This window comes from Gasterosteus aculeatus, chromosome X, assembly GCF_964276395.1.
Source record: "Gasterosteus aculeatus chromosome X, fGasAcu3.hap1.1, whole genome shotgun sequence".
NCBI lineage: Eukaryota > Metazoa > Chordata > Actinopteri > Perciformes > Gasterosteidae > Gasterosteus > Gasterosteus aculeatus.
Window position 1 is genome coordinate 15967369 of NC_135698.1, and position 16224 is coordinate 15983592.

The following is a 16224-nucleotide window of genomic DNA, read 5'->3' on the forward strand; positions in this document are numbered from 1 at the left end:
GGGAAATAAAGTTCTCAGCCAGTCAGAACTTCACTCAAGTCCTTGAGGGAGGACCTGTGGTTCTGTGTTACCGTAGACTTCATGCGAGAAGTGGACGTAGTCATGGTGACGTCACACGCAGGTGGATGAAGGGACGCTGGAGACGCCGTGTACTTCTCTGCTGGAGACCGGTCGAGCTTTAGGAAGTGAAGACTTGTGTCTTCTGACCCAGAGGTTTTCGCCCGGTTGGTACGTTATGGACAAAAACGTTACGCACTGTAAGTTGTTCACATCCAACACGCGCCCACGTGGTGAACAAGGGTGAACAAGGAAGCGCACAAAGCGGCAAACTCGCTTGAGACGGCGGCCTTTAAACGTCTGACTTTGACCTCACAGAATACGCTTTTAAACATAGTGCAAGAATGTATGCGCTCGTCATGACGTTTTCACTAAAACGTCTAATAGGATGAAATGGTTCATGATGATGTCACTTTGCACAGACACAACGAGGCTTTGATTCCTGTTTACTCTCCAGAGCGGTTTGTTTGTTTGAGTCGTGTGTCACCTCACGGTTATCATGTTCGGAAGTGATGCGCAGCGAGGACGCTCATTTGCTATCAGCTCAGATTCTTTGCAGTGAAGTGAAGTGGGGGAATGGAGAGGACGAGGTGGTGTGTGTGTGTGTGTGTGTGTGTGTGTGGGGAGGGGGGAGGGGGGGCGGTGTTCATCATCCTTAGGCAAGTTTTGGTGACTCATCGGGACAGTGATTTGATTTGTGATGCTTTTCTTCATGTTAAAAGAAGGAAAATCAGGCCAGCAAAGAATCAAACCGGCGCCCACTCCCTTCATCATGAATCAGTTTCCTTCTAGTTGTTGTCGTTTGGCTCTTTAGCTCCTCTCTTCCTCTCGGCTTCCAAACTAATCCGCTTCCAGTCCGAGGCTCCACGCTCCCCGGTGAGCAATTCGCCCGGCAGCATGGAGCGCGGCGCCGCTGCAGGAGAGCAATGCGACGCCGTGACACGAAAACAGCTGAGTCTGAAAACAAAACCTGAAGTTCAGGAGGATGAAGTGACCATCAGAGGGCTCTTTGCGATGTGAAACAAGTGGAAACATGAAGAAAAAGGCTGTATGTACGGATCGTATCTTGTGTTCTAAAGGCTCATCCTGCTGGATGAGTCTTTAGAGGCTGCAGCAGACTCCTAAAGCTAAAGGGAAGACGTGCCCCCTTTATCCCATGCAGTTTGTCTTTTTGCCTCTTAAAATGTTATATTTGAATATTTCTGCGTTGTTGGTACCCTAAATATTCCATGCATGAAAAGCCGATGAGTCCATTAGTATTCATGCCTGACGATGTTAGTCCCCGTCTTCTCACTGAGCCCCTGAATAAAATGGCCGTGACCTCCGGGACGACCCCTCCAGGAACTTTACAACCGTGTGGTTTCTCTGAGAATATGGACCATAAAAGGGGTTTTTATGGTCAGATTCCAGGACAGAAGTGCTCGCCATCCTATTGGCAAAAAAAGCAATTCCTGCAGAAATCTCAAATGTCAAAAGTTTTCATAAACCAAATCAGCAGGGATTTTTCAATTGTCCTCCCGAAGTGTCTTTATGTGGTCATTTGGAAGGATTTTTATACATCTTTATCAATTCTCTCTATCTGTGAAAATGGCATTGACCCAAAAAAAGCTGCAACCGATAATGAGACATGGCAGAGAATGAGAGCGGCTATGTTGTGCATCAATGGCGATGCTCTAAGCCTGATTTACTCGTCGTTATTGATGACTTGGACACTTGGTCCACGCTGCGGAGCTGCAACTCATCAATGTCCTCGCGGTTGCCCGTCTTCCGCTAAAAATGTTCAACAACTCACCAAATCTGCCAAGATCCCAAATAAAACTATGCAGATACGTTGAGTATCAACGCTGTGACTTCCAGCTGTTTCTTCTGATTTCCCTCAAATACAATTTGCACAATATGAATGCAATAAATAATTTTTCGTAGGTTTTCGGTGCATTTGTAAATGGTCCGAGAACTAATATTTCAGGGCTCTTGTTATTTAACCACCTCAGCTCTGGTGATTTTCAGGTTGTAAGCACATCAATTTATCAATATGAAACACAAAAAACATCATTTTTTTGCGTGTTTTTCTAAAACATCTATATTTGCATGAAACGTCAATTTCAATGAGGCCCATTATTTTCATCTTGAATTAAATAGAAAATTTGTGAATTCATTTATTTCTGTATGAATATTATAAAAAACAGGAGAGATCTCGATGACAATCAACCCAGAAAAATGAACACTGCAAAAAATAACATTGAATGCGAATGGTGTGTTGGTGCTGCTGTGCTATTTGTACACATCCAAAAAGTGATACGCAGACTTTGGAGCAAAATCTGAACCTTTTTGTGCAAATTGCAAAAACAGTCCATGGTACAAAGATCCCATCTCGTCGGCAGTTACAGAGACATTACAATCACGTTCTGAGACTTGTCGATAACTGTCGCACATTTCTGAAGGGTGTCGTCTATTTCGGGATGCGATGGCAGCTGTGCCATGAGAAATTAATTAATTAAGCTCCTCTTTACGTAATTATTGAAAATGCATGGGACAATAAACAAGCTTTATCGAATCAATCGGTCTCAGCTGGTTTTAAATAAACTTGAAAAACCTGGTGTCTTAGGAACGCTTGAAATAAGAAAATATTTTCCTCAGACCTTGAGATACGCAGATTTTTAAATGTCACATCTTCTATATGCCTCCTCAATCCATTCCTCATGAACCATGTCTGATTCTTTTATTAAATACAACGAGGGATGTTTACTTTTCATATTTCGAGCCAAGCGCGTCAATCTACACATTAAACTAAATGTATCTATGGGAAATAATGTCAACACAAGCTGTCAACAGCTGATTAATTATTTTCATAAGGAGCATGTGGCAGTTTTTACACCAGTACTCAGATGATTAAAACATGAACAATCTGCAGGCGTGAGCAGTGAGAGACGATTGGAGATCGTGAGCTTGGCAGGAAGGATTTAGACAATATTGCGACAAGACGATCAAACTGTGAAAAGATGAATCAAACCTGCAAAATAACAGCTGATTGCTTCAAAGACAAAACCCAGCGGCCTGGCGTCAGAAGGTCCCAAACAGGAAGCAGCGATCACGGCTGCATGGCTTTAATTTAGGATGACGCGAAGGTTTCACAGCTGCTCTCTCAGGAACAGATCTGTTCCATGGTCTTCTCCTAATTGGGCTCTTTGATCATTTTTAAGTTCTCCAAAATAGTTCTCGCCGTATCTGTGAAAGAGATGGTATCAACTCAAAATAACTTTTGAGACATAATGTACTGATGTTAGAATATTGTCCCTGTGAAGTTTGTCCACAACGTCTGAGCCGGGATTCCGCTCCGGACTTTTGTTTCTACAGGAAGTGCAGGGACTCCGGTCACCTTCAACGAGAACGGCGACGCTCCCGGCCGCTACGACATCTTCCAGTACCAGATCAACAACCAGTCGACTGCAGGGTATAAGGTCATCGGACACTGGACCAACCAGCTGCATCTGGAGGTAAAATCCGCGACCTCAGGCCCACTTGTTGTGTCCAAATCTGTTGGAGCGATGATGGTGGTCATTTATCATAACTTTTGTTCAATCTCGGATGAATTAGCAAATCTGAAGATGCTCGTTACAACACATGAACTCCGTTAGACAAAACAACCCAACCGAGGTTACTAGCTGAGAGTGGACTTTAAGTTTAGAGAGGCTTCTCTTAACTTTGTCAATTTATGCCATATTTCCACATCATGAATCCGCATTCTGTCCATGTGACGATCCGTCATCGTGGCCATGTGGACACCCAGTCCATCCACTGACTAAATAAGCAACTTCTCAATCCACCCCTGTGAAATGTTGACCTGGTTCCTCCAGATGGAGAGCCTGCAGTGGACCACTGGCGACACCTCGCTGCCGGCCTCAGTGTGCAGCATGCCCTGCCGGACCGGCGAGAGGAAGAAGGTGGTGAAGGGCGTCCCGTGCTGCTGGCACTGCGAGCGCTGCGAGGGGTACCACTTCCAGGCCAGCGAGTTTACCTGCGAGCTCTGTCCCTACGAGAGGAGACCTGACCACAACCGCACCAGCTGCCAGGCCATCCCCATCATCAAGCTGGAGTGGCACTCGCCGTGGGCGCTGCTGCCCGTCTTCATCTCTGTCCTGGGAATCATCGCCACCACCTTCGTCATCGCCACCTTCGTGCGATACAATGACACCCCCATTGTTCGCGCCTCCGGCAGGGAGATGAGCTACGTGCTGCTGACGGGCATCTTCCTATGTTACATCATCACCTTCCCCATGATAGCCGCGCCCGATGTGGCGGTCTGCTCTTTCCGGCGAATATTCTTGGGCCTGGGCATGTGCTTCAGCAACGCCGCGCTGCTCACCAAGACCAACCGCATCCACCGCATCTTCGAGCAGGGTAAGAAGGCGGTGACGGCGCCGCGCTTCATCTCGCCAGCCTCGCAGCTGGCCATCACTTTCTCGCTCATCTCGGTCCAGCTGCTGGGCGTCCTGGTTTGGTTTGCAGCCGACCCGCCGCACACCTTCGTGGACTTCGGCGAGCAGCGCACGCAGGATCCCGGGAATGCCCGCGGCGTCCTCAAGTGCGACATCTCCGACCTGTCGCTCATCTGCTCGCTGGGATACAGCATCCTCTTGATGGTCACATGCACTGTTTACGCCATCAAGACACGCGGCGTGCCAGAGACCTTCAACGAGGCCAAACCCATCGGATTTACTATGTACACCACCTGCATCATCTGGCTGGCCTTCATCCCCATCTTCTTCGGCACGGCGCAGTCTGCAGAGCGGGTGAGTGCACAACAAATTAGACTCATTGTTTTTATCCCAATGTGTTTTTTATAACGAGTACGTGACGAGCGATTGATCCTGATATGGTGAAATAACAGAGAATGCTCTAGCAAATGTTTTTTATTTCAGAAGAAAAAAGCAGCTCCTCTTTGTCTCAAGGGAACCGTGGGTTCTGCCGTTTACATTAGTTCTAGGAGTTAGTCCAAAGTTGGAGCTGACTCATTTCAAGATTATCACACATTAAAAAGGTCTAGAATGTGATGCGTATGGTAGCAGAATGAAAGCATCCTTCTGTCAAAAGTTAGTACTTAGTACAACAATATGATTAGAGAGAGAGTAAACCTGAAAGCCAAGAGCTTTTCACACACCTTAACTCCTAACGCTAGGTGTCGATAGATTAGGCTCCATTGGGGCCGACTCATTGGTTTGTCTCTGACCGTCTCTGCTTGGCAGCCTCACCTCACCAAACTAATAGAAGCAGAATTAAATTTAGCACATAAAGATGGCTGCTTTTTGGGATACGTTTTTTTGGGTTGAGTTTGCATGTAAGCGAGATGCCAGATGGAGGGTTCTGCTCATTATCGTGTCTTTGGGGAGATCAACAGGACAGGTAGAGCAATTCACGGTAATTTCCTTCCTTGTTTCTTGCAGCTACGGTTCGGTCACTAATGATTTGTTGTTGTAGACGTTAACCAGGAACACGGGGACACACCTGACCCTAATCACGTCCGATGTTCAATCAGCTCCATCACTTTGTGCGTCACCTGAAGCGCTCTGGACAGGTCTTCAGTCCACGCAAAGTTACGGTCAAAGAGAAAAATAAGCAACTTGATATTATGAAAACAAGAGGCGGAAATATCTGAACAACTATTTGATAGTTTTTCATTTAAGAAGTTTTTGAATTCCCCAGATTTCACAAGATGCGCACAGCAGGTGTTTGCAGTTACAGTATATTTCCTGTAATTTCACGGGATGACTTGGGATTGCTCTGATTATCTGACGAGTATTTTACTGTAGAATCACAGTTCAATGCTGTAACACTGCAGCCACATACTTCTATATGTCACACACATTTGGTGCCATAAATACGCTGTAAATTCACAGTTCATAGCTGTCATTTGACCACAATTCACCATGAATATGTGTAGGACTTCTTGTCCGTGATGTGTAAGTGGTGCTTAAAGTTTCTTTCTCACCCTGAAACCATCTCCATCCCTTTGACCATGTGATCTGGTCACGGGGGGATGGGGGGGGGCACCAAGCACACTCCTGTCAACCTCAAACTGCCTCATATGTGTATGTGTCCCCTGGAAGAAGTGTGCGTAAACTCGTCTTGTCAGCGGCTCTATTCTACCGTGCCATCCCTCCAGCTCACGCTGCCTTTTGTCCGCGCACGCAGAAAAAAACAACACAACGGACCCTGATTGGAGGCAAAGGAAGGCGCGATCTGACCCCGTCTCCTGTGAACATGCGACTGCAGTCCAACACTTCGGTCCCATGAGGCCTCTGAGCCAGTGTCAACCGCTGATAATAAAACGTAAAAAAAAGGGGGGAGGCAGCAGGTGGGCGTTAAAAGCCCCTAAACGCTAGAGGAGACTTTTATTTTATGAACAACTGAGTCCAGGCTCCACGGTTCCTCTGACGTAATGAGACATCGAAATGTCCGACAGCGGTTTCAGGTTTAACTTGGGTTATTTTTACCCAAAGAAATGCCTGATGCCGCAGACTGAATGTTCAGACACGCTCGCACAGAGATTACATCTACGCCCCCCACCACCCCTCCCCAGCCAAGTGAGCAGAAAGCAGATAGCTCATAGCGGTATCCTCCTCTTCTTCTGCACGACATCTCAGCTTTCTGCTCAAAAGAAACGTTCTTTTCTCCTGTGCTCCCCATTTGATGGAAACACACCCCGGGCCTTCTCATTCATTATTTACGTCTTCTGTTTGGGCTCCTTAACAACCTGCTGCTGAGGCTCACAGCTCACAGCTCGAGCCACGAGGAAGGGCTCCTCCAATCAGAACACGAGGAGCCGTGAGACACCTGCAGGTCCAGCAAACATTTCAGGTGGAAATCAAAGTCGGATTCTGTCCAATTGATTTATTTGGTGAAATCGATGAAACAGAAGCTGCTCTGTTGCTTGGATAAGGAGACTATTTTAAAAAGAGGAACGTATCAGAAGAGCTTAAAAAGTAGAAGTAAGGTGAGTAACAGTCACAAGAAAAGTACTCAATGTAGAATCACTTGACCCATTTGAGAAGGAGGAACAAAACATCTTTGTCACTACAGACAATTATCAAAATAGTCCAACTATTAGTTTCACACATCCTTGAATATAATTAAAGTTTCCTTTGAGATAAAGTGAGAGTATGAAGTAGCATGAAAGGAAAGTGCAGCGACACTGCGTACTGCGATCTGTGCCTTTGAGCTTGAGGAGGTCGCTTGGTAACATTTTCTGTGTCTGGCTGATAATTCTCTCTGTTGAAAACTCTCGGGGCGGTTCCAAACCTCTCTGTTGGATTTATTTATTAACATTTTTCCTCTCCTGTCAAAATGAGCCCGTTAAGAACTTTCCTGAAAATGTAGAAACAAATGTAAATTTTAAGGCTCAATTATGAAAAGAAAAATGGAATAGCGGTTTAACGGCCGATCTTCTTCCCTACGCACTGAATACAGATTTTGTGATTTTCTTTCCTTTTTCATCACCACTTTTTATTAGATTGGATGAAATAATAATAAAAGTGATTTCCCTCCACTATGATTCTACATCATCATTATCTGACAGCTGGACATTCTGGTTCCTTTAAAGATTTCACTTTTTTTTTTGTTGCTCCAAAATAATTAAAAGTTAGGCCTTCCACAACCTTTTCCCATCACTGCTGTTCTGTCGAGTGGTGACTTAATAAATGCACACTGATGCCATGCTGCGGATGCTCATATGTACACGCATGACCGCGGGGCCGTGAAGGTAATTAAATCATCACGCACTCCTCTGTCGGACCCTCACCACGTTATTCATCAAGCTGAGTGTCTATTTGCGGAGTGAGAAACGGTGCCAGACAGCCACAGCAAATTAAATACTCGTCGACACACTGAATGCTGAGCGGCTTTCTTTGTTTTTTATGCCACAGTTAAATGCTCACTATAAATCTCATTTAGGATCCAATCTAAAATATGAATGAAAAGATTCACCAAACTTGGCCTCCAACGTGTAGCTGCAAACATGAAGCAAATAGACCAGGGGATGCTTTAGGGCGGGGCTTACTGTGATTGACAGGTCACTACAGAGACATATACTGTATTTCTACATCACATCTATTTCTACGTGATGTTGAAAAAAACACTTTATGCTTTTGATGGACAGGCTTAAGTTGAGGTCAAGTCATAATTATACAATTGTATGTCCTTATTGATCTTTGTTCTCCTTGATTCTGCCCCCAAAAGTGTATTTTTCGTACCTGTGTTTCATCCCATGACGCAGCGATGTAGTGGCTTCTCTCTCTATCATAAATTGAATAAATTAAAGTTAACGAAGGCCGGACCCTCAGACACGCCACTTTCTGAAATGAAGCCAGTTGCGCGGTGATACTGCGACTGATCTTTTAAGGTCAGGCAGTGGATCTGCAGTCGGGTGGGGGGGTTCCCTCGCTGACATTTACATGGGCAGCAGTTGGCGGCATGCCGGACACAGCTGGGACCGCCACGGATGAGCCACAGAATCACTAATAAGCACTTCACAGGGCGGAAGGGTTCGAACGCACGGGCGAAGTAGACTGAGTCTTGCGGCTCTCGCTGCTTCTGTGCACAATGAACCAGCCGGAGGAGACGATGAGCATGCAGCTTCCTCCCACGTGGCCTCCTACCGGGAACCCAGCTCATCTGACCTCAGCAGATGAGCTGCTTGATCAAACCAACACGCTAATGCTGCTGTTGTTACTGTTAACAGGATGTGTACGGACCACAGAGATGTAAATCCAACGGCTTTGGAGTCTGAAGTATACTTGTTTCTCCTGTTGGGAATGGCCTTATTTTGTGAGGCATTAGAGGTTTATCAACTCCCAAGCATACTAATCAGATCAATACCATTAGAAAACAACAAAAGCTATCATACGATATCCTCTGTGTGTGTGTGAGATAAGGAGAGGAGAGCTCAGAAAGGTAGCTAGTTGGAAGCTAAACTACCGGCCATGTTGCTAGGAGGCTGTGTTTGTACACCACGTTTGTGTTCCTCACATAGTTAAACCTCTGTCTGTAGGTCTATGAATTAGAAATAAAAGAGAGAAAGAAAGACTTAAAGCAAAGCTGATCTTATTTGGAACAGTGAGACACGATAGCAGTTCATAAACATACACAAGCAATACAGTAAACATCAAAACAAAAATACTGACACATGCTAATCCAAGTTCTGCCCAGGCATTGCCTTGCTGTGGGTTGATGGGGTTTTCTGGGTTTCCTCCGCTTTTCTTTCACAAAAGCTGTTGGTGCTCTTGTAACATGCAAGTTATATCCAAGGGAGGGGAAGAAGTTTTCAATCTTTCATTCATTCCTTGGGACAAGTGAAGACTGGGGAAGCCGGACTTCTCTGGAGCAGCTAGAAAATGGTTTGAGTCGGAGAGGCCTGAATCCTTAAATTCTGTCATCAACGCATGCTGATTTAGAAAGTTGATTCTTGTCTTCCTGCTACAGAGCTTGGAGCAGCTTGTTGTGTAATAAACAACCGAGGCTTGATTGAAATACAGTGTATATTAGAGATTAAATTTACACAAGTTGGCAGTAGCACAAACATGCATTCCTATGCGAGAGCATACATAGTAAAAGTATTTGTATGAGCGGTATTAGAAGCAGAGGATGACTATAAATACAAAGTGGTTCTCATTTACGACATTGCAGCACCTCCGGCTCTCTAATGCGTCACAATCAAAGTGGCAATAGACCAGTTTTATTGCTTTAACTTATCATTGTGAAGTTGGTGTTAGCTGCAGAGTATAAAGGATGCAGAATAATGACACCTGAGGGAACAATGACCTGAGGAAGATTGAGTCACAAAGCAGGTCAAGTCATCACATGGCGAGACCAACCAAGAAAATAACTCCTTTGTTTCCCCCGAGGTCTCGGTAGCTATTCAGTTACCAGAGCAATGAATGTTATATGCAGCTACTAACGTTGCTTCACGTGTTGAAGCTGCATTCTCTGTAGTGACCAGCAGGGGGCGGCTCCTCTGGTCCCATAGAAGTCTATGAGAAAATGACTCTACTTCTCTCTCGATTTATTCCCTCAGTAAACATAGTAAAAATGTGTGTATGGTCTCAATCTTTAGTGTCAAGTCTTCTTCAATACTGCATGATGTTCATTTAGTAAATTGTGGTCCATTTAGAGTCAAACAAACCATAAAGACTAAAAATGACTTTGCACTTTGTGATTTTTGAGTTTTTCTCCCCAAAAACTCCTGATGAACATCCTCTCTGCACTTTAAGCTTCATTCCAGCAAATAACCGAAGAGTGACATTAAAGCTGCAGAAACATCCAGATTGCTTTTCCTTTATTTAACAGGGCACTGAGGAACGGACCGTTCCGGGTGTCTGATTCCAGAACTGCCAACGCACAATGGAGCTATTTCCACTGGAGGTGCAGTGTGTGCGTTGGTTCCGCAGGGTCGGAGCCGGGAAACCTGAGCTGCAGATGTTGCACCAGGTTTTGGTTGGTTCATCAGTCGATTAGATTTCTCCCAAAGTGATAGAATAATAACTCATGTAACTGAATATTCTTGTGTTTTATGACCCTGCTGCTGACGCTCAGTCTGCAGGTTTCTCTCAGATTAGTCTTCCACTGTCTGGAGCTTTAAACCAGCTCTGCTTTGGGCAGGAAGTGCACATTAACTCCACAACCTTCATCTCCACCCTAAACCTACCCAGTAAGAAGATAGATTAAAGTAGTTTTTTAGGCTTCACTATTTCAGCTGATGTATCATTGTAGAAAAATTTCCCCCATAAAATGTAATAATGTGATTATTACCTGCTGCCAATATTTGCTTTAAAGCAAACTTGTAAGTTCAAATACATTTTGTTTCCACTGATTCCCGAGGTTTGGAGACGCTCTGACGATGCCAGTTGCCAACATATGCAGCATTTTACTTTTTACACCATAAATCATTATGCTCCTCAAAAACCACAGACTGAAACCGACTAGAAACACAGAGTACAGCTGAGGGACGTTCTGCAGGTATTTGGTCATTAACCGAGTCCAAGACCAACCAATCCAATACTCCAATATGATATTTTGCTGGAAACCACAGCTATGGTGGTGGAGGGAACCAGTGAGGGCGGTCCGAGGGGGTGGGCGGCGCCTCGATGCACACACACACACACACACACACACACACACACACACAGTGGCTCTTCTCGGTGCTTTACTAAAGATGTAGTTTGGCTCATTGTTTTCTGTGCCAAGAATCCTAAAAAGGATTTGGGATTGGGGGCCAAAAGCAGCCGGGGAGAGACATGTGACTCTGTGACTCCCCTCTCCTTACCCCCCACCTCTTGTGACCTTTGCGCTGCCGGTGCCGTTTGGTGTTGTGACAACAGCTTGTGTCGGGGGGTGGAGGGCACATGAATCATTTCTGCACTATTTTTTTTTCTTCTCCTCTCTCAGGCCCAAAAAATGAGTTCATGCTTTGGCCGTCCGTCTAACGTCTTCATAACGAATCCTCAGCACAAGAAACGCTACTGGGCTCCCGGGGGTGGGGAGGAGTGGGGGGGGGACTACTTGCCATCGGTTGCCCACGTTTCGTTTCCCCTCCTCTCCACCCCGGTGGTTGAGCAGAGCCCAGCTGAGAGTTCCCCACTGACAGTTTCACAAGGGGGCCGGTAGCCCGGCCCTCGACTTTTTCTCGTGAGGCGGTTGCCGTGGCAACGTGAGCGGTTCTCTGAGCAGTGGTGGTACGCGGTGCGCAGGTGTGTTTGTGAGAGATGCTGCCTGGTTGAACTCTGCATGGCATGTGTGTGTGTGTGTGTGTGTGTGTGTTTGTGTGCCACGCATCGGGCCTAACAACACCCTTGAACTTTAACATTAAAGTACAGCCTGAATTCATCATAACCAAATACTGCAGAAGTGTAATTTCAGTAAAAGTATTACCATAGTACTCTTTTAAAGGGCCAGCGTGTAGGATTTCGAGCCCTCTGTTTGCAGTAATTTAACCTATTATTCACAACTATGCTTTCATTAGAATTGAATCCCCTGAAGTACAAGTACCTCAGAATGGGTTCTAAGTACAGCACTTGAGTTAATGTACATAAAGGAAGAGAGGATCTGCCTCCTCGCAGACAGAGACAACAACACGCAGATCAATAATTTCGTACCGGCTCATGAACGCAGTGCTGAGCCTAATGATGCGTTCAGGGTCTTCTGCCAACCTGAGATGTGGAGAGTCGTGGCGCTCTGCTGCTGCTGTTTAAAGACAGTCATTATGAGGAGTTAATGATGGTTCAGCTGCTCACATGATGGAGCTCCACCAGTTAAAGAGCTCCCAGTTAACGCAGTGGGAGGAGGAATCATTTAGTTATATTAGCAATCATTTAGTTACCATGTGTTTTTCCTTTTTTATTTATTAGACCTTTAGAACGGTGACATGCAACCTGTTTACCTGTTGTCTTCGTTTCTTTTAAGTATATTTTTTATTTCCATAAAAATCCCATCATGCTCTCTGCCGTGATGAAAGCATTTATTTATTGCAGAGCACGTTTTAATAATCAATGTGACACCTTTCGACCTCCATATGTTAGAGACACAAGTCAGCGTTCAGGTTAAAGTGGAAGTGAATGATGAATAAACAGCTTCAATAAGCAAGTTAAGGAAACTTCCTCCCTGAGGACTCCCTACAACGGCTTCTGTTTACATTCAGTGCATCTTTTCCTCCCAAAGAAAACCATTTGCAACATAAATTGTCAATATGTCTAAACTTGAAATGATTTATTTCTGAAATAGTCTTTTTCTCTCTTGCAGTGTTGTACTTGTTAAGTGCAAAGATGTGATAGTTTGGAGTCGTCTTGCTGAAGGTCATTGTCTCCGTTTCCCCCTCAGATGTACGTCCAGACGGCCACACTGACCGTCTCCCTCAGCCTCAGCGCCTCCGTCTCTCTGGGCATGCTCTACATGCCGAAGGTCTACATCATCATCTTCCACCCCGAGCAGAACGTCCCCAAACGGAAGCGCAGCTTCAAGGCCATCGTCACCGCCGCCACCATGACCAGCAAGCTGTCGCACCTGGCGGCCGAGCGGCCCAATGGCGAGGTGAAGACGGAGCTGTGCGAGGGCGTGGAGGCCAGCGGTGAGTGGGTGGGAGGGGCGAAGCCCAACACGACACAGAAGAAAGTGGCCTACCGTATGAATAGAGCTTAAAACTGACATTTAGAGCAAATGCTCGCTGTGACTTCAGGGCCCCAGATCCCGTCAGAGGGCCTGTTTCTGTTTCCCGACCGATTTATAAATGATCCTGACCTTCTCTGAGTCCAGGAGCCATTGCCCCTAATGACGCACCTCATTGGCCCCTCGCCACGAAGCCCCCCGCTGCCTCGGAGAACGAGAACTCTTTAAGACCTCAAAGCACGAAGGAGCATGTAAAGGTTCATAGTGTCTTCTCCTCAGACATCAGACTGGACACTGTCGAGCTGTTTCTCACGAGACATGTTCCTGTCTGACTAGTGGATCCACCTTCATGAGGCGTTTGCAATCAGGCAGCAGGTAACAAAGTTTCCAGGGAGATCTGTTAATCTTCCTCTGAACGACGGTGCTGTGGGGAGAAGCCTGCAGAAGCAGCCGTGTTGAGTTTGTCAGAACCTCTCTAATGAGGATTTTGACTGGAAGTTTGTTTAGACATCACCTGAGACCAGATCTGATGAAATTGTTTACAGCCCGGGGCAACACTTCAAAGCTGCTTTTTTGGGTCCATCAGCAGAAAAGTGTGAGACGTCGGATTGTTTACTCATCAGCGATGCGCTGACTGAACTGATCTGCCTAATCTAGCAAGCAGCAGCTCAGCCTCACATAAGAGATTAACCTCTTTCATCCTGCACCTTCAGAGTCAAGTCAAACTACACGAGACGCAAACACTTGAGGCTTATTTGGTCCCGCAGGATAGATGCAGTGGGAAAACTTTTATTCCCAGATACACCAAACTCTTTCCAATGATTCTCGCATTCACATCCTCTAAACCTTTACTAGGTAGTTCTTATGAACGGCTAAATGTTTGTTGTTGTTACGTGATGTTTGTTCGTATCGCGGCTGCAATGAACACCTCGGCCTTGAGGGGAAGCTGGAGTTCAACCAAAGGTTGACATCCAAGGGGGCATCTTAGTAGTAGAGCCACTCTTCCTTGTGGGGGTTTGGGCATCGGATCGGACGTCTTCCTTTCGCCTCCATTAAGAGGTTTTCTGGGCACGTCCAACTGCTGAGAAGGCCTGAGGTAGACCCAGAGCGAATTGGAGGGATTGTGTATTTCCCGTCTGGTTTACGGTCTCCCAGGAAGAGCTGGGCAGCATTGCTTGGGAGGGACGTCTGGAACATCCTGCAACCTAGATAAGTGGAAGAGAAGGGATAGACGAATTGCTCAAAAGGTGTCTTCTTCAAGAACATATATTTTTATAGTTATTGAAATTATTTTAATTTTAAAAATCTGGAACTATTGCAGATCCGCAAAAGAACTAAAGCCAACGTTCCAGACGATTTCTCTGAACCCTGCGAGTTGGTTCAGTTGCCTAAACCTTTCATTTTCACATAGAAAGTCCCAAATAAAGATAGAAATGTGTCACTGAGGACACTGTGTGCCTCTTGTGACTATTTGAGGAGCCGCCCTGAGATTAGTGTTGTTTGTGAAAGTAAGGCGTCACTTTTCCTTTTCTCTCCCCAGTGCCGCCAACAAAAACCACCTACGTCAGCTACACCAACCACGGCATGTGAAGAAACCCCACCAGGGCGTCCGGGGACATTTAAAGGACGTCATTCCAAGGTGCTGCGAACAATCTGAAGGATCCGAGCCAACTGACGCATCCATGCTGCTTTTATGTCTGCGGGCAGAAGAGAAAAAAGAAAGTTTCACAGCTGAAAAATCCACGAGTTTGCGAGAAAAGCAGGAGAAGGAGAACCTGAAAGGTGCAACAAAAAAAATTGATTACGTCAGTCCAAAAGATGACCGAAAAATGTCATTTTGGGGACCAAAATGTTGTTGTTGTTCTCATTGTGCGTTTAAAAAAAGGAAAAAGTGAAAAAAAACTTGTGGTTGTGAAAATCTCGGAATCTTGTCTCATGTCGTCCGCCCGTCGACCTGCATCACAAAACGCTAACCGGACGCTAGCTGTTGGCTGTGAAATGTCTACATTTCATGGTTGAATTGAAGCATGCCCGTTTTTTTTATACAAATGATCTATTTATAATAAAGGAATGTTTCACAATCCGGCGCCACGTCTCGGTCTGTTTGACTGTTTGAGGAGAGAATCAAAGAGAAAATGTACATTGTTGTTGTTTTGCGCTGGCTGCTTGGGGGGATGGAAGAAGGGGGGGGGGGGGGGGGTCAGACGTCCTCTTGGTGGAAACAGGAAGTGCTTTTTCGGCTTCTGCTGAGACTCTTCTTCACACGGGGTATTTGGTTCTTGATATATATCCATGAATATGTATTCATTACCTGCTAATAAACTCTATGAATCATCTTGTAATGACGTGTTGTAGGTGAAGCCCCCCAGCGGTATTTAAAGTTAATGAAATCCGCTCCACCTTTATCAGCACCATTAAGCGTGATGGACCTTTGGGGGATTCTGCATAATAAGTAAAAGCGGAGTGCAAGATGCTACTGCAGCAGAAGGTCTCAACGCTTGTTCTTGACCCGCTGTGATGCAGAGGAGTGAAACATAAACTCCGTCCACACCGTGTGATACAAACCGTCATCTGGCAGAAACTGGCTGCACCTCATTACATCCTCTCCAAAAAGAGGAGCAAAAAGCCGGTCGATGCGATCAATACGCACAGCGGAACAGGAGAGGGCGGATCAATGCGAGATGCCAGAGAGAACTCCCCATGCATGTAATGAATATATCTGCACCTCATGCGGGAGGAAGAGGAGGAGGACAGGTACAGTCTCACTGAATTAAAAGCAGGAGATGAAAACGGCTTCCTCAGAATTCCTCTTCTGGTTGTGTTTTTACCTGTTTGATTTGCTTTAACATCCGTCGGGGTGAGAATTTGTATTTTTTATTCTCAGTCCGTGTACATGATTCTGTCTATCTGTTTAATGTTGTTTCTGGGGTTTTGTTACCGTGTGGTATATGGATAAAGGTATAAAATAACCAAACAACATCTACTCATTTTATTACTTTGTGATAGAAAGCATCTTGG

General features: G+C 45.6%; 1 protein-coding gene across 1 annotated transcript in view; it reads left to right on the plus strand.

Annotated features, from left to right (window-relative positions):
* The window catches only part of grm8b (glutamate receptor, metabotropic 8b), a 52160-nt gene extending 36868 nt beyond the window's left edge, over positions 1-15292 (plus strand). The window contains 4 exon segments of the mRNA XM_078083023.1: positions 3412-3551; positions 3912-4847; positions 12922-13168; positions 14747-15292. Coding sequence (XP_077939149.1) covers positions 3412-3551; positions 3912-4847; positions 12922-13168; positions 14747-14796 — 1373 coding nt within the window. The 3' untranslated portion in view covers positions 14797-15292.
* The last annotated feature ends 932 nt before the right edge of the window (positions 15293-16224 follow it).